At 43.0% G+C, this 23,806-nt stretch overlaps 1 protein-coding gene across 1 annotated transcript in view; it reads right to left on the bottom strand.

Annotated features, from left to right (window-relative positions):
- Window positions 1-408: 408 nt before the first annotated feature.
- nr2c2 (nuclear receptor subfamily 2, group C, member 2) overlaps window positions 409-23,806 on the bottom strand; it is a 185,891-nt gene continuing 162,493 nt past the window's right edge. Inside the window, exons 13-15 of the mRNA XM_048606713.1 lie at window positions 10,722-10,859; window positions 1,801-1,906; window positions 409-578 (exon numbers count right to left, since the gene is read on the bottom strand). Of these exons, the coding sequence (XP_048462670.1) occupies window positions 410-578; window positions 1,801-1,906; window positions 10,722-10,859 (413 nt within the window). The 3' untranslated portion in view covers window position 409. The remainder of the gene's footprint in view (window positions 579-1,800; window positions 1,907-10,721; window positions 10,860-23,806) is intronic.

The raw sequence follows: 23,806 nt of genomic DNA, 5'->3' as shown, positions 1-23,806 counted from the left end.
CTGAAATAAGTTTGTCGGGATTGCTGTCTGTCGTGAGAGGGTTGTGTCGGGAGCGGAGTCTGCAGTGAACTGGGCATGTAGGAACTGGAGTCTGCAGTCAACAGGGTCTATAGGGAATGGAGTGTGCGCTATGTGGGGAGCGGAGATGTGGCAAATGGTGTCTGTACGGAGCAGAGTGTGTGGGGAGTGGAGTCTGCCAGTGAACAGAGCGTATGATGGATGGAGTGTGTTGGTAGCAGAATGTGCAGTGAGCTGAGACTGCAGTGGATAGAGTGTGTAAGGAGCGGAGTATGCAGTCAAGATATTATTTGCTTTCTGAAAGAGCTGTCCAAGCTGTGCTCTGCTCTCTCGCCTCTCATTGATGGAGTTGCCATGTTTTATGTTGAGCAGAAGAGTCTGTTCCTTGGGGTCAAGTGCCAATGATTTGACTGTTGTATTCTGCAGTTTCCATTCGCAGGATGTAAGGAATGATACTGTCAATCTGAACATTGCCAATCAGTCCAGTGAAGAAGAGTTCCTCCGTGATGCTGGAATTCATCAATCGAAGAGCCGGCAGGCGGAGAAGAATGCGAGCCAATCTGTCAAATTAAATCAAACATATTTGACTGAAAATCTTTTGTTTCCATTTATCTGTCATGTTGTCTTTAACACCATATTGATGCTTCAAGCTGCACTGTGCACGTGTTTGAATGAATGAATAAACTGATTCCATATCCCTCATATTTTATATTTAAAGAGTACTGACAGCCATATATTCCCACAAACCACAGTATCCCAACAACTCAGAATCAACGCTCTCCCTATTTGCAATGTTACATTACATTTTCTGTCTGACCACAGGTGTCTCTTCTGGCTGTTTAATATTTGGCTTTATAATAATATAGAAAATAGGAGCAGTTGTAGGCCATTCAGCCCTTTGAACCTGCTCCATCATTTATCATAATAATGGCTGATCATCTAACACAGTACCCTGTTCTCACTTTCACCCCATACCTTTTGATCCCTTTAGCCCTCAGAACTATATCTAAGCTTTTCTTCAAAACATTCAATGCTTAAGCTCAAACACTTTTGAGGCAGAGAATTCCACAGGCTCTCCACTCTCTGTGTGAAGAAATTTCTCCTCATCTCAGGCCTAATTGGCCTACTCCATATCCTTAGACTGTGATACCCCTTGTTCTGAATTCCCCAGTCATGAAGAATATCCTTCCTGTGTTTATCCTGCATAGCCCTGTTAGCGTCTTATAGATTTCCGTGAGATCCCTCCTCATTCTTCTAAACTCAATTGAATATAGTACCAGGTGATCCAGTCTCTCCTCCCATATTAGTCCTGCCACCCCAGGAATCAGTCTGGTAAGTCTTCATTGCACTCCCTCTATCATCATAACATCCTAAGATAAAAAGACTAAAATTAAACACAATATTCCAGGCATTATCTCACCAAGGCTCTGCATAATTGCAGCAAGACATACCTGCTCCTGTACTCGAATTCTATTGGTATGAAGGCCAATATAACATTTGCCTTCTTTCCTACACTCATTGGGAAATATCAGTTCAACAGGTCCCCCCACCTCTTTGAACACATAGCTGTCTGCTATCCAACTGCTCTTTCTTCAAATCTCTCTCATTGATCCTTGAAATAATTGATTTGAGATCATTTCTACACTGGCTATTTCATAAACTGTCTCAAGAGCTGAACTGGGATCTACAATCCCTGATACTCTCAGTTCAAAGAACAGAGTCTGATTTAAGATCAAACCTGATGCTGACTATTGTGCGAATGTGTTAGTTGCTAGATCCTACCTGTAGCTATCTTCAGGATATGTTTTTTGAACATAATCCTGCAGTTCCATTTGTGCTTTGCCTTGAAACTTTCCAATTTGACTGGTACTATTGAGACCTGGGTGATCTGCAGCAGAAGAGTAAAGATCAAGTTAATAAATACAGAAGAAACTCCTCTAATCTCCAGCAAATAATCTTGATTTCTGAAGTAGAATGTGAAATGAACATGATCAGCACGAGACAAATGGCTGAATATTGGAAAGTGTAAAATGATGTCTTGACACAAACTTACACTAATTTCCAAATGTACCAGGGCAAGTTAATATGTTGGCTTGGGGTTTGAAAGTGCAAGAACAGAATAGAAAAGAGTTTCTCTCGAACTGAAAGTAGGCCTCAGCTAGGAGACTGGACATCAGGATTGGTGGGAGAGTCTTCAAGAACAGCAGCTTGTGACCAGGGAGGAGGAACTTCAGTTATGAAGAGGAACTGTTTTGTTTCCTTGGAAGAGAGTTGAGCTGATGAAGATATTTTAATATGATGAAAGCTTTTAATGGAGCTAATAAAGTTTTCCTTCTATCATTGAGTCATAGATTAAAATCATTGACAAAAAATATAGATAGGAGATGAAATGTTTTACTTAAGATACATCAGGAGCTGGAATGCTAAGAATATGTCATAGAGTCATAGAATGATACAGCATAGAAAGAGGTTCTTCAGCCCTTTGCGTCTGCACCAGTCATCAAACACCTACACACACTGGATACACACTAACCTCTGGGTGAGGAACTTCTTCCTTAAATCTCCTTTAAACCTTCAGCTCTTTGCCTGAAATGCCCCTAGTTATTGATCTTTCTACTAAGGGGAGACATTTCTTTCTATCTACCCTATCTGTGCCCTTCATAATTCTGTACAATCCAATCAGGCCTTCTTTGCTAGGGGACCATACACCATAGAAGGTAGGAGCACAGGTAGGCCATTTAGTTCATCAAGTCCGTTCCACCATTCAACGAAATCATAGCTGATCTGAATCCTCAATTGCACTTTCTTGCCTTTTCCCCATAATTCACGATTCCCTAACTGATTAAAATCTGTCCACCTCAGCTTTGAATATACTTAACAACCCAGACTCTACAATCCACTGCAGCAAAGAATTTCACAGATTCACTGCCTTTGGAGAGGAAAAAAATCTCTATCACCGTACACTGAGATTATGCCCTCTGGTGTTAGGCTTTCCCACAAGGGGAAACAGCCTTTCCACATCTACTCTGTCAGGTCCCCGAAGAATCTTAATTGTTTCAAAATGGTTGCTTCTCATTCTTCGAAACTCCAATGAGTACAGGCCTGACCTATTCAATCTTGGTTTCTATCTTTATTAAATTAGAAATTGGAAAAAAAATGCCCCAGTTGAAAACGGGTGTTGAGCAACTGAGCAGTATAGTGATAGATAAGGAAGAGGTGCTAAAAAGCCTGGCAGGACTCCAGGTAAAGAAGACGTCAGGCCTGGATGGGATACATCGTGGATTGCCGAGAGAGGTATGGGAGCAAATCGCAGGAGCCATTGACAGAAATTTCCAGGCCCCTCTGAACACAGGATTAGTTTCAGGGGACTGGAGGGTTGCAAATGTGACACCATTGTTTAAGAAAGGGGCAAAGGATAACCCAGGAAAGTACAGACCAGTTAGCTTGACATCAATAGTGGGTAAACTGACAGATGCCATTATACAGGATACAGTAAATATACACTCAGAGAAAAATAAGTTAATACTAGGCAGTCAATGTGGCTTTGTCAAGGATAGATCATGTCTGACAAATTAAATTGAGTTCTTTGATGAGGTGATACAGGCAGTGGACGGGGTTAGTGTTGTGGATGTTATAAATTTAGACTTTCAGAAAGCGTTTGAAATGGTGCCACCTGGCTGGTTGGTTAACAAATCAGAAACTATTGGAAGCAATTCTGCGGGACAGAATTAATCTGCATTTGGAGAGGCAGGAATTAGTCAAGATCAGTCAACATGGTTTTGTTAAAGAGAGGTTATGTCTGAGCAACTTGATTGATTTTTCAAACAGGTGATCAGGTATGTAGATGAAGGCAATGCTTTTGATGATGTCTACTTGGACTTCAGCAAGACTTTCGATAAGGTCCCACAAGGAAAACTGATAGCTCATGGAATCCAAAGACATTTGGATCCACAACTGACTGAGAGACAGGAAGCAAAGGGTGATGCTTGAGCAATGTTCTTCCAAATGGACAAGGTCAGAACTCACATGTCACCAGGACTTCACCTGACAAAGGGGCAGCACTTCGAAAGCTTTGATTTCAAATAAACCTGTTGGACTAGAACCTGGTGTCGTGTGATTTCTGACTTTGTCCATCCCAGTCCAGCACCGTCACCTCTACATCATGGCTTTCCAAATGGAAGTATGCGTCTACATGGTCAGTACCTTCTACATTCCACTGTTCAACCCATCTAACCAACTCATATATGTCCTCCTCACTATTTACCACATCAGCAATTTTTGTGTTGTATGCAAACTTCCTGATCAAACCTCCTACATTCATGTCTTGATCATTAATGAACACAACAAATGGCAGGGAAGCCAGTACTGACCCCTGTGGTAGGCCACTGGATACAGGCTTCCAGTCACAAAAACACCCTTCCACCATCATGCTCTGTCTCCTGCTACTCAGGGAATTTTGGATCCAACTTGCCAAATTGCCCTAGATCCCTCAGCCTTTTATCTCCTTGACAATGTTCCATGCAAGGCCTTGTCAAAAACCTTACAAAATCCGTGTAGAATCAATCAACTACCCTACTGTCATCAACACATCAAGTCAGCTCCTTGAAAAGCTCAATGAAACCTGTCACATATGAATTTCCTCTGACAAAGCCATAATGATTAATTAATTCTTACCCTTCCTTCATCAAGTTAAGGTTAATCCTGTCCCTTATAAGCTATTAGTTCAGCCTATAGTTCCCTAGTTTATTCCTGTCACCATCTTGACTAACCACATTATCTGTTATCCAGTTCTCTAGCATGTCTTGTGTCTCGGCAGAATTTGAAAATTAATGTTAGAGTCCCTGCAATCTCCTCTCTTGCCTCCCACGTCATCCTCGGATACATCTCATTTCAGCCTGGGGACTTATCCAATTTTAAGTCCTCTCAAGATGCTAATAACTCATCCCTCTCAATTGTAATTTGTTCAAGTATATCACAAACCACTTCCCTGATTTCTAGAAATATATCATTTTTCACTAATAGTACTCATTTAAAACCTCAGCTACATCTTCTAGCACCATACAATTTGCCACTTAGGTCTCTCATGGGCTCCACTCTCCCTAGTTATCCTCTTGTCCCTAATATACTTGTTGTCATTTGTATAAATGATTTGGATGTGAATATAGGAGGAATAGCTAGCAAGTTTGCAGATCACACCAAAATTGGCGGTGTAGTGGACAGTGAAGAAGGTTATCGTAGCGTACAATGGGACCTTGATCAGATGGGCCGATGGACTGAGGAGTGGCAGATGGACTTTAATTTAGATAAGTGTAAAGTGTTGCACTTTGGTAAGGCAAATCAAGGCAGGGCTTATACACTTAATAGTAGGGTCCTGGAGAGTGTTGCTGAGCAAAGAGACCTTGGGGTGCAGGTTCATAATTCCTTAAAGGTGGTGTCACAGGTAGGCAGGGTAGTGAAGAAGATATTTGGTTCACTTGCCTTTATTAGTCAATGCATTGAGTATAGGAGGATGTCACGTTGAGGCTGTATAGGACTTTGATAGGCCACTTTTGCGTCGAATCAGAGGGTGGCAGAGACGTCACTGAGAGGAAGTCTGGAAGGCAGCACTGCAGTCACCATGACTGGTCTGAATTTCGCAGAGGAACTGGTGGCAAGGAGTGGTTAAACCCGATAGACTACATTAGTGTAGTGTTTCCCCTCTTCCCACCTCCTCTTACCAAAAAAAAGACACTGTGAGCAGGTCAGACAAGGTAAGATTCTTAACTTTTTTTTAAGTGTACAAGGGTGGAGATGGCAGTTAGGGTGGTGATATGTTCTTGCTGCCAGATGTGGGAAATCAGGGAGCAGTCTAGTGTCCCTGACAACTACATCTGCAGGAAGTGTGACTAGCTGCAGCTCCTCACAGAGCACATGGTGTGGTTGGAGAAGCAGCTGGACACACTGTGGTGCAGACAGGGGACAGAGAGAGTGATAGACACTAGCTTTAGGGAGGTGGTTACACCACAGGTCCAGGCAGATAGGTGGGTGACTGCCAGGAGAGGCAGGCAGGTAATGCAGGAGTCGCCTGTGGATATTCCCCTCTCAAACAGGTATACTGTTTTGGATACTGTTGGGGGGAATAGCCTCTCAGGAGACGGTACAAGCAGCAGCCAGGCCTGTGGCACCACAACTGGTTCTGCTGTAGTACGGGGTGGGGCAAAGTCCAGGCGAGCAATAGTAGTTAGTGACTCGATAGTAGGGGGCACAGACAGGTGCTTCTGTGACAGTGAACAAGACTCTAAGATGGGGCGTTGCCTCCCTCGTGCCAGGGTCCTGGGTGTCTCTGAGTGGGTACAGGACATCCTGAAATGGAAGGGAAAACAGACAGAAGTCACTGTCCACATTGGCACAAATGACCTAGGTAGGAAGAAGGAAGAAGTCATGCAAAGACAATTCAGGGAGTCAGGTAGGGATGTAAAAAGCCAGAATGCCAGGGTAGTAATCCTGAGATCACCATGGGCTATTGAGGCTGGGAACAAAGAGAGAGTGCATTTGAACATGTGGCTACAGCTTAAGACATATGAATCACTGGGATACCTTCTGGGGAAGGTGGGACCTGTACAAGAAAGACGGGTTGCACCTGAACTGGAGGGGCACCAATATCCTGGGCAGGATGTTTGCTTGAGCAATTTGGGAGGGTTTAAGCTACTGTGGCAGGGGTGTGGGAGCCAGAATACTGGGCCAGTAAGTGCAGGGATTGGGGACAGAAGAGAGACTGAGATATGCATAGCACAGAATAAGAGCTGGCGAAGGGAAGTTGTGGGGCTCAGAGGGACTGGAGATCTGGAGTACATTTACTTCAATGAAAGAAGTATAGCAGGTAAGTCAGATGAACTGAGAGCATGGATTACTGCATGGAATTTTTATGTTATTGTCATTACAGAGATATGGTTAAAGGAGAGACAGGGCTGGCAGCTTAACATACCATGTTATCGCTGTTTTAGACAGGACAGAAAGGGAAACTAAAGGGGGTGGGGCAGTTGCATTGTTGATTAGGGATCACATCACAGCTGTGTTGAGGGAGGGCACATTGGAAGGATCGTGCAGTGAGGCATTATGGGTGGGGCTCACGAATAGGAAGGGTGTAATCACAATGTTGGGAATTTTCTATCGACCTCCCAGCAGCCCACGGGAGACAGTGGAGCAGATCTGTAGTCAGATACTGGAAAGGTGTTAAAAGAGCAGAGTAGTTGTGGTGGGTGACTTCAACCTTCCTCTTATTGACTAGGAATCCCTTAGAGCCAGGGGCTCGGATGGAGAGCAATTTGTTAGATGTGTCCAGGAGGGCATTTTGAGACAGTATGTTGACAATCCAACCAGAGGGGAGGCCATACTAGACTTGGTATTAGGGAATGAGCCAGGACAGGTGATCAACATTTCAGTAGGAGAGCATTTTGGGCTGAGTGACCATAACTCCATAAGATTTCGAGTAGTCATGGAGAAGGTCAAGAGTGGCCCTTGGATGAGGGTGCTTTTTGGGAAAGGGCCAATTACATCCAAATTAGACAGGAACTGGGGAATGTGGATTGGGAGCAGTTATTTGAGGGCAAGTCTACACCTGGCACATGGAAGGCTATTAAAGACCAGTTGATTAAAGTGCAGGATATGCGTGTCCATGCTAAACTGAAGAATAAGAATGGCAGGATTCAGGGACATTGAATGACAAGGGAAATTGTAAGCTTTGTCAGAAGGAAAAAGGGAAGCATATGACAGGTCTAGGCAGCTACAAACTGATGAAGCCATCAGGGAGTATAGAGAAAGTAGGAAGGAATTTAGATGCGGAATTAGGAAGGCTAAAAGGGGCTAGTGAAATGTCTTTAGCAAACAGGGTCAAGGAGAATCCCAAGAGTTTTTATGCATATATTGGAAGAAACAGGGTAGCAAGGGAAGGAGTAGGCCCACTAAAGGACAAAGGAGGGAAGTTATACATGGAGCCACAGGAAGTGGGGGAGATCATTAATAAGTACTTTTGTATTGGTATTCACCAAGGTAAAGGGTATGACTGAAGTTGAGGTCGGGATGAGTGTGTGAATACTCTAGAGAATGTCAATATATTGAAGGAGAAAGTTTTGAGTATCTAAATTGCATTAAGGTAGACAAGTCCCCAGGACCAGCTGGGATCTATCCCAGATTACTACGTGAGGGAAGGGAAGAAGATATCTCATGTCCTTTTTGACTACAGGCTAAGTTCCAGAGGACTGGAGATCAGCCAATGTTGTTCCCTTGTTTAAGAAAGGAAGCAGGGATAATCCAGGAAATTATAGGCTGGTGAGCCTGACATCTGCAATGGGGAAGCTCTTGGAGAGGGACAAGATATATGCACATTTGGAAGAAAATGGACTAGTCAGTGACAGGCAGCATGGTTTTGTATGGGGAAGGTCACGTCGCACCAACCTGATCGAATTTTTTGAAGAGGTGACAAAGATAATTGATGAGGGAAGGGCGGTACATGTAGTTTATAAGGACTTTAGTAAGGCACTTGATAAAGTCCCACATGACAGATTGGTATAAAAACTAAAATCACATGGGATTCAGGGTGGGCTGGCAAGATGGATAAAAAACTGGCTTGGTCATAGAAGACAGAGGGTAGCGTTGGAAAGGTGTTTTTCAGAATGGAAACCAGTAACTAGTGGTGTTCCACAGGGATCAGTCTTAGGTCCTCTGTTGTTTGATAGTATATGTAAATAATCTGGAGGAAAATGTGGGTGGTCTGATTTGCAAATTTGCAGGTGACATGAAGATAGGTGAAGTTGCTGATAGTTCCAGCGATTGTGAAAGGATACAACAGGATATAGATGGATTGGTGACTTCGGCAGAGAAATGGCAGATGGAGTTTAATCCAGACAAGTGCGAGGTGATGCATTTGGAGCATCAAATTTAGGTGTATATTATACTGTTAATGGCAGAACCCTTAGGAATATTAACATTCAGATGGATCTGGGTGTGCAGGTCCACCATTCCCTAGAAATGGCAATACAGATTAAGAAGGCATATGGCATGCTTGCCTTCATCGGCCAGGACATACAGTACATGAGTTGACAAGCCATGTTGCAGCTATATTAAAACCCTTGTTAGGCTGCGTTTGGAGTATAATGTGCAGTTTTGGTTGCCACATTACCAGAACGACATGGAATCTTTGGCAATAGTGCACAGAAGGTTCACCAGGATGTTGCCTGGTCTCCAGGGCATTGGCTATAAGGAAAGGTTAAAAAAACTTGGATTGTTTTCACTGGAAAGAAGGAGCTGAGTGGAGACCACATAGAGGTCTACAAAATTATGAGAGGCATAGAAAGGGTGGATAGTCAGAGGCTTTTTCCCACAGTTGAAGTTTCAATTAAAAGGGGACACAGGTTCAAAGTGAGAGGGGTAAAGTTTAAGGGAGATGTGCCAGGGACATTTTTTACGCAGGGAATGGTAGCAGCCTGGAATGCATTGCCAGAAGATGTGGTGGAAACAGGCACATTGGTGACATCTGGATTGTTACATGAATAGGGAGGGAATAGAGGGATACGGACCAGATAAGGGCAGATGTTTATTTTTTAGATTAGTTAGGGCACGATGATCAGCACAGGCTTGGAGGGCCAAAGGGCCTGTTCCTGTGCTGTACTTCTCTTTTGTTCTTTTGTCTTTTTGTTCTTTGTTTGAACACTGCATTCAATTCTGGTCTCCCTGCTACAGGAAAGATGTTGTTAAACTTGAAAGGGTGTAGAAAAGGATGTTGCCAGATTTGAAGGGTTTGAACTATATGGAGAGGCTGAACAGGCTGGGGCTATTTTCCCTGGAGTGTCAGAGGCTGAGCAGCGACCTTATTGAGGTTTATAAAAACATGAGGACATGCATATGGGGAATAGCCAGTGGCAAGGGAGTCCAAAACTAAAGGGCATAGGTTCAAGGTGATCAGGGAAAGATAAAAAGGAATCTAACAAGCAACCTATTCACACAGAAGGCAGTGTGTGAATGAAATGAGCTGCCAGAGGAAGTGGTGGAGGCTGGTTCAATTGCAACATTTAAAAGGCATCTGGATGGGTACATGAATAGGAAGGGGTTTAGAGGGATACAGCCCAAATGCTGGTAAATGGGACTACAGTAATTTAGGATGTCTGGTCGGAGTTGGACCGAAGGGTCACTTTCCATGTTGTACAACTCTACAACTTTATGATTCTAAAATGCCTTTGAATTTTCCTCTAATTTACCCACCACTGTTTTTCCTTGCCCGCTCCAGCTTTCTTAATTTCTTTTTAAGTAATCGCCTTTCTAAAACCCTCCAGAGCTTCTGGTGTTCTGAACCCTTGGTATCTACTGTAAGCCTCCCTTTTTCTCCAAACCTGTACATTCCTCGATGGGGGACCCAGTGTGGATTCTTGTCCCAGGAAGAAATGAGCAACAGCCTCTGGTGTTTGTAATAAGGCCAGGGGAGGGGCAAAGGCATCAGACAGCACCACAGCATGGCAGCCTCCATCTGGTTTATAAGATAGCACTTAGAGCAATCCTGTCCAGAGCCATCGAACATTGGAGATGCTAGCCACCATCTCTCATCAGTTTGCCGGACTGCGCTGCCATAGTGAAGAGGATACAGTTAGGGCCACAAAATCAGAAACTATTAAAGTCATCAACTCACTCTTGCAATAACCCTTGGTTATATTTTAAGAATATGGAGGCCTTACCAGGACTGAAAAGAACGATAGCCTTTAGGTACGCGTACTCGAACCTATCGATACCCAGCCTGGACATGTTGTTACAGAACTCCTGCAGCTTCCAAATGTGTTCCATCACCACTTTCACTCTGTCTGCAGAAAGCTTGTCTGTCAAAAGAGAAATAGCTTTCAGGACTAAATCCAGATATCTAACAGCTTACTAAAAACAGAAAATGCTGAAAGTACTCAGCAGGTCTGGCAGCGATTGCGGAGAAGGAAACAACAGCAGGATTTTTACGAGGGAAACAAGTATCAGGAGAAAATTCCCAACTCTGCAGATATTTCTTTGTCAGGGAGGGTCCCAGTCATAGGAGTGGAATAGAGTTGGCCGACCAGCTTCGAAGATGTCAGAGGTAGGTTCTTTACACATGGAATGCACTGCCAGCGGCGGTAATAGAGTCAGGTACATTAGGGACATTTAAGCGACTCTTGGATAGGCACATGGATGATAGTAAAATGAAAGGTATGCAGGTTAGTTTGATCTTAGAGTAGGATAATAGGTCAGCACAACATTGTGGGCTGAAGGGTCTGTACCATGCTGTGCTCTATGTTCTATGTTCTATGAAACTTGGCCCACAGCAGACATGGAAGATGGCAGATGGTGAGGTTGCCACGACAGCAAGAGCTCCATTTATTGGAACATTGGCCTGGGCGCAGTGATGTATTTTCTATGTTTCTATGAATATCAGACCCTCAAACTCATAGCCCACATGACCCTCCATTCACCTTGTAGTCAAAATGTCCACCATTTCTTTGCTTTTAAGATCATTGTTATCAATTGTCAATGAGCTCTAACTGCCTGTGACCACGCTTCTCTCAAATATAATTGTTGGAAATATTGTGTTAATTTTGTAATCCCTTACAAGTTTCTTATCATACTCCCTTTTCACCGCTCTGGTATGTTAACCTTCACTGTTCATCATCTCTTACCTCATTCGTCATCCATTGCTGTTTTCTTTACAGTAGGTGAAGCAGTTTGAGGTGTAAACTGCACCTGTATCTTCTTATATGCATTCTTTTAAAACAAATTTATCCCAAACAGACTTGCTCAATTTACATTGAAGAGACTTTGTCTCTTTGCACTGAAGTTAAGCTTACCTTGATATACAATTTTACAGCTGTTTTGTATTTCTTCCTATCAAACATTATGTTGAATTTGATTATATTGTGATCATTTTGAGGTGTATAACCATTAGGCCGTTTACTAAATCTGGTTTATTACTCAATCTGGTATTGTAAAGATCATATTACTTTTGTCTTTTGAAATAGGGACAAAGGGAGACGAACTGTTTTAAAATGGTTGTTTTGCAAGGGCTGCTGCAGGTTTTGAAAAGCAAATAACCTGAACTGATGTGTAAACAATTGCTTGACAAGTAGGAATTGAAGTGATTGCAGTCAAACTGGAGGCGAGAGGTTCTGTATTCAGATGCAGCTGGGTGGCAACAAGAAGTTGAATGGTCTATGGATTAGTGACCAATTATTGATTGGCAAAGGCCTTTTGCCTGCCAACAACCATGTTATTGATTCTCAAGTCGCTGACCACCTTGGGGCTAGGAACCAAGACACAGGGAAATGATCAGATGTCCAGAGCACATGAGCTGTCTCTTGATTCTTTGCAGTCATAGTCCACTTTAAACCAGAAAAAAAATCAGTTTATCTTCCTTCATCAATTGTGGTAAACTGTGACTATTAACTGATAAGTCAGAGACCATTTATAAGTGAACCAACTACCCTGTGCCTCTTGCAAATCAGTGGAAGCAACCAGAGAAAGATAACTGAAAAGCACTATTCTGACAAGTATATGGACCACCTCAGCAACCCGTGAATAGGAACCACACTTCTTCCACCAATAATTTATTTTTCCCCTATTTGTTTGCCCTTACTTGTGTAAGGGGATGTTTATAGGAAGGTTAGATCTTAACTTACAGAGTTACATGCCAATGGTTTGTAACTATTTACATGTGGTCTATTTACTTATAATAAATAGTAATTCTTGTTAGGTATGGAAATCTGTTTCCTATCAACTTGGGTCTGAAAATCAGGTCAGCTGGGGAATTTTGTATATATAGTTTAACATCTTTAACTTGTGTGACAACTTAGTGAACTACTGGGTTTGATTTCCAGTGCACTACCCTGGTGTGGCATTGCAATATATTCATAGGACACAATGTTGCATAAAAATAGCCTAGATACATCCAAAATATTCACTAACATTCTGAGATAGTATGGAAGTCTGCAATCTGACTATTCCAATTTATATGCAAGTTAAAATCCTTTATTAACAGGGGACACTCTTGAGATGCTGCAGTAGAGTCTCTACCTCTGGGCCATACGGTTTTAGGATTCAATTCCCCTCTTAAGATATGACCACAGAGATGCATCAGTACATATCCAAACAGATTAACAGAAAAAATACGATTCCCTACTAAACCTATTCCTCTTTTACTACATGCTTTCTATTTTCCCAACTTCTTGTGGATATTATAAATGGGTATGCTTCATTCCCAGTGCTGCCGAAGTCTGTGAGGGTTGCAATATAATATCCTTCACGCTGATTTTCCGCCCGCAATTCAGTCTGTTGATACTCTGCGCATTCACATGAAAACTACATATCCATGTTACACTTGCCCTTCTGTTTGAATGTTTTCAATATCTTATTCCTCTCTTCTGATTCAAGTGTTTTGCATGATTTAGCTGCTTTTCCTTTTACTGGCATAGGCTAAAAGCAGGGTGGACAGCTGGTTTGTACTGCAGAATGACATCAATAGCACGGGTTCTATTCCTGCAATGTCTGAGGTTACCATGAAGGACTCTCCCTCTCAACCGCTCCCCTTACTTGAGGCATGGTGACCCTTAGTTTAAACCACCATCAGTCATCTTTCTCTAAAGAGAACAGCCCAATGATCTGATGGGACCTTTAAATGCTAAAGCACAATTTCTGTCATTCTACTTTCATTCCATGCATTAGTTTTTGAATTTTTTTTTAGTTATCTGCTCTACCTGAGCTGTGACCCTCCCATTAATATAGATTACATTACTGGATTAAACTCCTTCTCACTGCCAAGTAAATTCATTCCATGATGGACCCTGATCTTTTCCCGGTTCAGCTGCAGCTTTTCCAATGTTTCTAATGTGTTTCTTGTGTTCCATGCGATAAAATCCCTCTTTCCCACATCAATCCTTCACTTCCATAATCTGTCTTGCCTAGCACCAATCTGCGAGTGGCTCAGGTAATAATCAAACGATTATAACCTTCATGACACTGTTCTGCAATTCAGCTAAGATAGTATATAATAGCCAGCTCATGCCCTTTTCCATTGTAGTTTCTTTCATTTGGATTCAGCATTCTAGCCTCAAAATGACCTTAATGAAGAATTCTAACTTCTCACTCTTTCCTAAGGGGTCTTGCACAGCTAGTTTGCCAATTATTCCTTTCACATTGCCCAATACCCAGGTCTAGGAGGCCCTATTCTCTAGTCAGTAAGTCAACGTGTTGTTCCAGGAATCCAACCCATACACACTCTAGGAATTCCTTCTCGACGGCATTGTTTCTGATTCGATTTGCCGAATGAATATGCAGATTAAAGTCACCCATTATTACAACTGTAACTTTATCGCTTGCATTCCTGTTTAATGTCTTTCCAATGTTACCATTTTAGTTTTCTGCCCTTTGGTGTTTCTAAGTTCTACCCATACAGATTCCACTTCACAGAGATTTTGCTTCTTCACTAATGCACTAAATCCTCTTTAACTAGCAGTGCAACTCCATTGTCGTTTCCTTTTTGGCTGTCCTTCCCGACTACTGAATATTCCTGTATATTTGCATCCCTGGTCACCCGACATCTGCGTCTTATTAAACCCAACTATATCATACACTTTGATATCTATTTGCACAGCCAATGCATCCAGTTTATTGCAAATGCACCATGCTTTGAGAGACAAAGCCTAAAAGTTCGACTTTTAAACATTCTTTGTCCCATTCACATTATTTTGCACTGTGGTCCTGTTTGATTCTTGCCCTCGAATTTTCTGCCTATCACTTCTTTCCCATGTTCTCTTCTGCTTTTGCCCTTGTTTCCTCTCTTCATTATCTCTTTGTTGGATCCCATCTGCTGCCATTTTAGTTTAATTCTTTCCCCAGTCACACTAGCAAACACACCACGAGGATACCAATCCTGCCCAGGTGCAGTTTGTACTGGTCACACCTCTCTCAGGACCAGCCCAATGTCCCAGGAATCTGAATCCCTCCTCCCACCACTTCTCCAGTCACATATTCATCTGATATATCCTGCTATTTCTACTCTGACAGCATGTGACACTGGTAGTAATCCTGAAGGATGCTTTTCAGAACGGAGGGTTGTAAATAGTGGCGTTCCACAGGGATCACTGCTGGGACCTCTACTGTTCGAGGTCTACATAAATGATTTGGAGCAAAACGTGGCTGGTCTAATTGGCACTTTTGCGGACGATACCAAGATTGGTGGGGTTGCGGATAGTGAGGAGGATTGTCAGAGGATGCAGCAGGATATAGATCAGTTGCAGGCATGAGCAGAAAAATGGCAGATGGAGTTTAATCCAGGTGGAAATTATACAGTGAATGGCAAAACCGTTAGAAGTATTGATATGCAGAGGGATCTGGACCTGGGTGTGCAGGTCCACAGATCACTGAAAGTGGCAGCGCAGGTACATAAGGTAATTAGAAAAGGCCTTTGGCATGTTTGTCTTCATTGAAAGGGGCTTTGAGTATAAGGATAAGCAAGTTATGCTGCAGCTTTATAGGACTTTGGTTGGGCCACACTTGGAATATCGTGTACAGTCCTGGTCAGCACAGTACCAGAAGGACGTGGATGCTTGGGAGAGAGTACAGAAAAGGTTTATCAGGATGTTGCCTGGTATAGAGGATTTCAGCTATGAAGGAAGATTGGAAAGATTGGGTTTGTTTTCACTGATTGCAGGAGGTTGTGAGGTGACCTGATAGATGTTTATAAGATAGTGAAAGGCATGGATAGGGTGGAAAGTATGAGGCACTTTGCCAGGGTGGAGTGGTCAATTATGAGGGGACACAGGTTCAAGGTATGGTGGGGAACGTTTAAAAGAGTGTGAGGCAAGTTTTCCACACAAAGGATAGTGAGTCCCTGGAACACGCTGCCAGAGGAGGTGGTTGAAGCAGAGACAGCAGCAGCGTTCAAGAAGCACCTGGACGAATACGTGAATTGGAAGGGAATAGAGGGATACGGATTCTGCAAGTGAAGACTGTTTTGGTATGGAAGGGCAAAAATGTGTCGGCGCAGGCTTGAAGGGCCGAATGGCCTATTTCTGTGCTGTTATTGTTTTTGTTTTTGTTCTTGTTCTTTATTCATTGTCGTTGAGATCCTACCTTTTAACTTGCTTCCTAACTCCCTATATTCTGCTTTTAGGACCTCATCCATTTTTTTCTAAACCAATGCCATGTTCACCCTCCCACTCCAGGATGTTCTGTAGCCGCTCTGAGACATTCTTGACCCTAGCACCATGGAGGCAACATCCCATCCTGGAATGTTATTTGTGGTCATAGAAACTATTTCCACCTATTCCCCTTACAATTGAATCCCCTCTAACTATTGCATTCCCACACTTTCTCCTCCTCATCGGCAACAAAGCCAATGATGCTGCAATAAATTTGGCCATTGCTACTTTCCTCTGAGACGCTATACACCACAAACAGTATCCAAAGTGGTATTGATAACACAGTGTTGAGCTGGAGGAACACAGCAGGCCAGGCAGCATCAGAGGAGCAGGAAAGTTGATGTCCGGTATGTCGGTTTTACAGTGCTCTTACTTTGCCTGATGACCACCCATTTCCTTTCTGGCTGTGGAATCCTTGTCTGTGATGTGAACACCTCTCTATACATACTATCCATGATACTCTGAACTTCACAGCTGCTCCGTAGCGTTCCCAACCGCTCGAGCTCCAAAGCCCTGGTTTGCAGGAACCTCAGTTCCTGAGCACTGTCTGTATCCCTTTGCTGTCTCTCAATGTACACTTAACTGCTAACGTTTCCACCTAAAGTTTTATGTCAGCAAACCCAGATACACTCTGTCTCTCACCTAAATCATTAATATAGATTGTAAATAGCTGACTTCTGAATACTGATCATTGCAGTACCACACTAGTCACAGCCTGACAACCTGAACGTGTCTCATTTCTTCAAACTCTTTATTTATGTCCATTAAGCAAACCTAAATTGATATTAATGTATTGTCTTCAATTATGTTTCACACTATTACTACAATCATAGAATCCCTATAGTGCATAAAGAAGCCATTTGGCCCATTGCGTCTATATTGACCGTTTGAAGAGCATTAATAACATGACTAATCCACCTATCCTGCATATTCCTGGATACTATGGGACAGTTTAGTATGGCAAATCCACCTAACCTGCACATCTTTGAACTGTGGGAGGAAACTGGAGCCTGCCGAGGAAACCCATGCAGACACTGGGAGAACATATAAACTCCAAACAGACAATCACCCAAGGCTGAAAACGATCCTGGGTCCCTGTGCTGTGAGGCAGCAGTGTCTCTGGTTTGTACAGTTTATATGAGGAATAATAACTCCTATGAATATGTATCACCCTTATTGTGTGTGCCTGTAATTTCCTGATTCACATGCTACAATATAACTGCTGTTTAACAGTCTATAAACAACTCAATTTTTAAAAAAATACTTGCTATTTATTACTGAATCCCCCACTATTAACACCCTCGGGTTACCATTGAACTTGTCACACAGCTTCTGTTTTTATCCTTTCACAAAGTCTTCATTTTGATGTTGGTCTCATGGATCACAATGACATGATCTTCTGATAACCTTCCAAGCCAATTCAAGATATCCATCACTCTGATATCTGGTAGGAAGCATACCATGTAAGACTCTTAATTCTGTTAACTGGAGAACATTATCCAGTTTACTTTCTATTGAAGTCCCTATAAAATTTGATTAACTGCTCATGTTTTTACTCTTTTATAGATATTACCAGAGAGGGCAGAATGTGTTGCTCAGTCTACTTTCTTGAACCACCATACTGTGTTCGGTAGGACACAACTGAGTAGCTTTTCAGTTAGCCACCTAGAGGCAGAAGCAATTTACTAGAATGGTTCCAGGAATGAGAGACTTCAGTGATGAGGAAAGATTGAAGAATTTGGAACTGTTTTCCCTGGAGAGAAGAAGGCTGATAGGAAATTTCATAGAGATTTTCAAAATCATGAGCCGGCTGGATAGAGTAGATAGAGAGAGGCCGTTCCTGGTCATAAAATTAAAAAAAGGAATGAGAGGTCACAGATTTAAAGTGAAGTGCAAATGAAGCAAGGGTGATACGAGAATTTTTTTTTCACTCAGCGGGTGGTTAGGGCATGGAATGCGCTGCCTAAAAATGTGATTGCGGCAGGTTCAATTGAGATGTTGAATGATTATTTACATAGAAACTATGTGCAACAATCTAGGGAAAAAGGAGGAGATTGCACTAGGTAACAGAAATGATGCAGGTATGATGGACTGAATGGCCTCCTTCTCTCTACCAGCTTGTGGTGGATCTGTAAGACTAAAGGGTTTTTTTTAAGATGATATGTTCCCAGCTGATCATTATGCTGGACAAGTCAGATTCACTCCAGAGTGAAACCTTGCCTGATAAATCATATGCTTAATTTTTTTAACAGGAGGTTACCTTGGTGATTTGCCACTAAAACACATTCACACAAGGTTGACATTCTTTAACAGCAGAACAGACATTCTTTAACAGCAGAACAGAAGTTTATTACACAAAATAAATAAATAAAGCTATTTATATATAAACCATTAACATAAACATCAAAACAAAATTTTAACCTGTTTACCAACACCATCTGTTAGACAGGCTCAATCCCAGAGGAACACCGATCCAATCTCAGCTTTCTAAATGTTCACCTAATGCTTTCCAGTTTCTTTCCCTTGAACTGTCATGGTAGATTTCTTTGAATCTGAAGGTACAAACCTCTCACAATTCTGATGGCCTAAACTCTCTCAATTCTAACAAACTGAAAATTTCTATGAAAACTCTCCCAGGTTGGAGCCCATAAATTGACTTGGTTCTCCTGCCAGGAGAAACTGCTCAACCTTGAGAATTCAAGTCTGGGTTCTTCTGAACCAAAACCTTGAATCTTCTGAAGTCAAACTAAATGAATTGCCTTAAGGTATTTACTCTGCCTATTATAAACACAACAGTATGAAGAAACATCAGCTTTCCTGCTCCTCTGATGCTGCTTGGCCTGCTGTGTTCATCCAGCTCTACACCTTGTTGTCTCAGATTCTCCAGCATCGGCAGTTCCTACTATCTCAGTATAAAGCAGCCGCTCCCCTGAATTGAAGGGTCAATAACAAAGGGGCATACTTTTAAAGTGAAAGGTGGGAGGTTTAGATGGGATTTAAGGAGAAAAAAAATTGCCAGAGCGTGGTGGGAATCTAGAATACACTACCCGGCGGGTTTGCTGAGGAGGGTAAACTCTCAACCTTTAAAAAGTACTTGAATGAGTATTTAAATGTCTCAACACTTAGGTCTATCAGCCAAGTGCTAGAAAGTGTGACTAGTCAGATTTAGAGTAAGTTTTTGTCAGTGTAGGATACTGTATGATCCTATGTACAGACGTTTTATTCATTAACACTACAGAGGTTCTTCTAGCTTTTCAAATGCAAGTCACACACCTTTTGGAATGATGTATTTACGTTACTGTTTTAAATTGACTCTCTAACCTTTTGAAAAGAAATCCTCCACAGAACTGACCCACATCCATCTGCCTCTATGTTGAAATCCAAATGTAAAAATATAATACATACATATCAAATACCTTTCATCACAATGATATTTAAAACAATCAATGATAGTGTCTTGGTCACCATTACAGAGACTAATAATCCAGATTTATTAATTGAATTAAAATTCCAAGCCAGTTGCTATGATGGGACTTAAATCTGCGTCCCCAAAGTGTGGGCCTCTGGATCCCGTGACATCACCACTATGCCATGATCTCCAACACAGGATTGGGAAAGGGTAAATTCCTAAGCAGCAAGGGAAATATCAAGGCTCTAGAGGTGGGTAGTGGTTTAGGTTGTTACGAAGTTATGTAGAATACTCATGAATTGAAAAACAATGCATGGTCCCTTTAAGAGACTGTACTTTGTCTGTGCTTGGAAGTTTGCAAACATTGTACAGAGAGCCCCAAAACTGAAACAAACGTATCAGAAGGCCTTCTAGTTGGCAGGCAAAACAGCAATCTTGTTTTGATGTTTCGGCACTGAGTTTGAATTTAGCCAATTTATTTAAACCAGGTGCTAGATACTGAAAGCCAATCAAATTTGAATTCAATGGTGTTGACCACCTTGAACCAATCCGATTGTAAAGAAATTAATAGGTTATCAAGGGTATAAACATGAGGGTGTTTAGAAAGTCAAAGTGAAACGTTAAAGGGCTAATATCTGTTCTGCTGACATATAAGAAATTAGGTGCTTCGTGGGCGCCCCTGACTTGCAGACAAAATGGGGTAATCTAATTATACTCTGCTCTCTGTAAATGTTGAACTAAGACTAAAATCTCTCAGACAAAAGGTGATAACCTAATTATACTCTGCTCTCTGTAAATGCTAAAAGGATAAGGAACTACCTCGTCTTACACATTGTTTTTGGGCAGCTAACCTTTGTTTTACTGTTAGATGATTAAGTTACGTGATTATGGGGGAGAAACAAATTGTATCTCGTATGCATGTCTGACTGTGCTGTAAAAACCTATATAAAGGGAGAACGGTTCCCTTACAGAGAGCATCGCTTGACAAGACTCCGCAAGCCCTGCGAAGACTGTTAAGTGATCCTCCAAAGCTTGTACTTGCTTAAATAAACTGTGGCTTTTCACAGAAGTTGGCGTATTGCGTTTGTATCAAGTGCGAAGGAATCTCCTAAAAGGGAACTCAACAAAAGAGCCAACTGTCGAGAGACAACACCTTTTAGCTCTCAGAGAAAGCACCATCTAATTAATCAAAGGTATCACAGGATTTCTGGCTAAGAGTCTTCACTGAGAAAACATCTATGACAGCAAGATCAGCAGAAGAAAGACATTTGTGACTTGAGATCAACAGAAGGAAGGCAGGAGATGGCACAGTGTTCCAGAAGACACAGTCTGTGTTAATTTGGAGAGATTAAGTTTCAATTTATTGTTGTCTTATTAATTGGGTTTATATAAGTGGGGCTCATGTTTATTTGAGCAGCATTCCAGTAGAATTTAGTTCAGTTAGGGAATAGTTAATGCTTAGGGGGCAATTGTTTGGTTTCTTAGTAATTCTGTTAATTTGTTCATTGTTAGGGTTAAATATAAAAATTGAAGTGACTATCAGGAATTATCTTTCATTTAACCTCCCCTTCTCTGTAACAGTTTAATAGATTAGGTGAGGTGAGGCGATGTTCTCTGGGTGTTTTGGGTTCAATTATTAGAAGGAGATCTCTACTCCCACCGTAACAGATTTGGGGGCTTGTGTTTTGAGTTTAATTATCAGAGGGGTTCGACCTCTCCCTCCTAACAAGGTAAAATTAAAGTTTGTGTCAGGAAGTGACAGAGTAACAAAGATAACATGGCATTAATGATTGAGGTAACATCAGGAAAGAATAGAAAACAAAGTCAAAGCTATCTGAATGTGAAGTGCTCAAACAATTTAGATGAATTAAGAGTGAAAATCTAACAGCCATTACAGAGATATGGTTGCAAAATGACCAAGTTTGAGAACAAATTATTCTAGAGAACATCATCTCTAGAAGTGATAAGCAAAAAGGAACAAGGAGAAAGGGTAGCCTTGATAATAGTGAATGGTTGAAAACAATAGAGAGGAAGGATCTTAACTCAGAACTGGGAACACCACCAATTGCAAGATCCCCTCCGAGCTATTCACCATCCTGAATTGGAAATATATTACCGTTCCTTCAGTGTTGCTGGGTCAAAATTCTGGAACTCCCTCTATCTAGACCAAATGGACTATGGTGGTTTAAGGCCACAGCTCACCAACACCTTCTCAAGTGCATGTAGGGATGGGCAATAAATGCTTGCCCAGCCATGACACCCACATCCCACGAATGACTAATAAAATAATCAAGTAGCATAAGGTTGGATGGAACTAAGGAAAAGTCAGCAGCAGAGAACATTGGGGAGAGAAAGCAAAGAACTGCAATGTCGAAGAGCTGAAACTAGAACAGAAATTGCTGGAGAAACTCAGCAGGTCTGGCAGCATCTATGGAGAGAAAACAGTTAACGTTTCAAATCCAGTGACTCTTCTTCAGGGATAATAGCAACTGCAGATGCTGGAGAATCCGAGACAACAAGGTGTAGGGCTTGGACATAAAGCAGTTTTTCCGCCGCCTCCGCCTCCACGCTTACTTCTTCAACCGCGAGCCTAACCCTCCCTCTACTGACTCCTTCTCCCGCTTCCAACACACCCCCTCCTCCTGGACACCACCCCAAGGCCTCCTACCCTCCCTCGACCTCTTCATCTCCAACTGCCGTCGAGACATCAATCGCCTCAACCTCTCCACCCCTCTCATCCACTCCAACCTCTTCCCTGCAGAACATGCAGCTCTCCGCTCCCTCCGCTCCAATCCCAACCTCACCATAAAACCCGCGGACAAGGGAGGCGCAGTTGTAGTATGGCGCACTGACCTTTACATCGCCGAGGCCAGACGCCAACTCTCCGACACCTCCTCCTACCGCCCCCTTGATCATGACCCCACCCCTGAGCACCAAACCATCATCTCCCAAACCATCCACAACCTCATCACCTCAGGTGACCTCCCACCCACGGCCTCCAACCTCATCGTTCCCCAACCTCGCACTGCCCGCTTCTATCTCCTTCCCAAAATCCACAAACCTGAATGCCCTGGTCGACCCATTGTCTCCGCCTGCTCCTGCCCCACCGAACTGATCTCCAACTATCTGGACTCCATTTTCTCCCCCTTGGTCCAGGAACTCCCTACCTATGTCCATGACACCACCCACGCCCTCCACCTCCTCCAGAACTTCCAATTACCCGGTCCCCAACACCTCATCTTTACCATGGACGTCCAGTCCCTCTACACCTGCATTCCCCATGCAGATGGCCGAAAGGCCCTCCGCTTCTTCCTGTCCCGCAGGCCCAACCAGTCCCCCTCCACTGACACCCTCATCCGCTTAGCTGAACTCGTCCTCACCCTCAACAACTTCTCTTTCAATTCCTCCCACTTCCTACAGACAAAGGGGGTGGCCATGGGTACCCGCATGGGCCCAAGCTACGCCTGCCTCTTTGTAGGTTACGTGGAACAATCCCTCTTCCGTACCTACACCGGCCCTAAACCCCACCTCTTCCTCCGTTACATTGATGACTGTATTGGCGCCGCCTCGTGTCCCACGAGGAGCTCGAACAGTTCATCCACTTCATCAACACCTTCCACCCCAACCTTAAGTTTACCTGGACCATCTTTAATACCTCTCTCCCCTTCCTGGACCTCTCTGTCTCCATATCGGGCAACCACCTAGAAACCGATATTCATTTCAAGCCCACCGACTCCCACAGCTACCTAGAATACTCCTCCTCCCACCCACCTTCCTGCAAAAATGCTATCCCCTATTCCCAATTTCTTCGCCTCCGCCGCATCTGCTCCCAGGATGAGGCATTCCACTCCTGTACTCTCAGTTGTCCTCATTTTTCAAGGACCGTAACTTCCCCCCGTCAGTGGTCGAGAATGCCCTCAACCGTGTCTCCCACATTTCCCGCAACTCATCCCTCACACCCCGTCCACGCAATAAGAACCAAAAAAGAATCCCCCTCGTCCTCACGTACCACCCCGCCAACCTCCGGATCCAACGCATCATCCTCCAACACTTCTGCCATCTGCAATCCGACCCCACCACCAAAGACATCTTTCCCTCTCCACCCTTATCTGCTTTCCGGAGGGACAACTCTCTCCGTGACTCCCTTGTCCGCTCCACACTCCCCTCCAGCTCCACCACACCCGGCACTTTTCCCTGCAAC

Source organism: Rhincodon typus, chromosome 16 (genome assembly GCF_021869965.1).
Source record: "Rhincodon typus isolate 14 chromosome 16, sRhiTyp1.1, whole genome shotgun sequence".
Taxonomy (NCBI): Eukaryota; Metazoa; Chordata; class Chondrichthyes; order Orectolobiformes; family Rhincodontidae; genus Rhincodon; species Rhincodon typus.
Note: the sequence above shows the minus strand (reverse complement) of the source record. Positions and strands in the feature narration are given on the sequence as shown.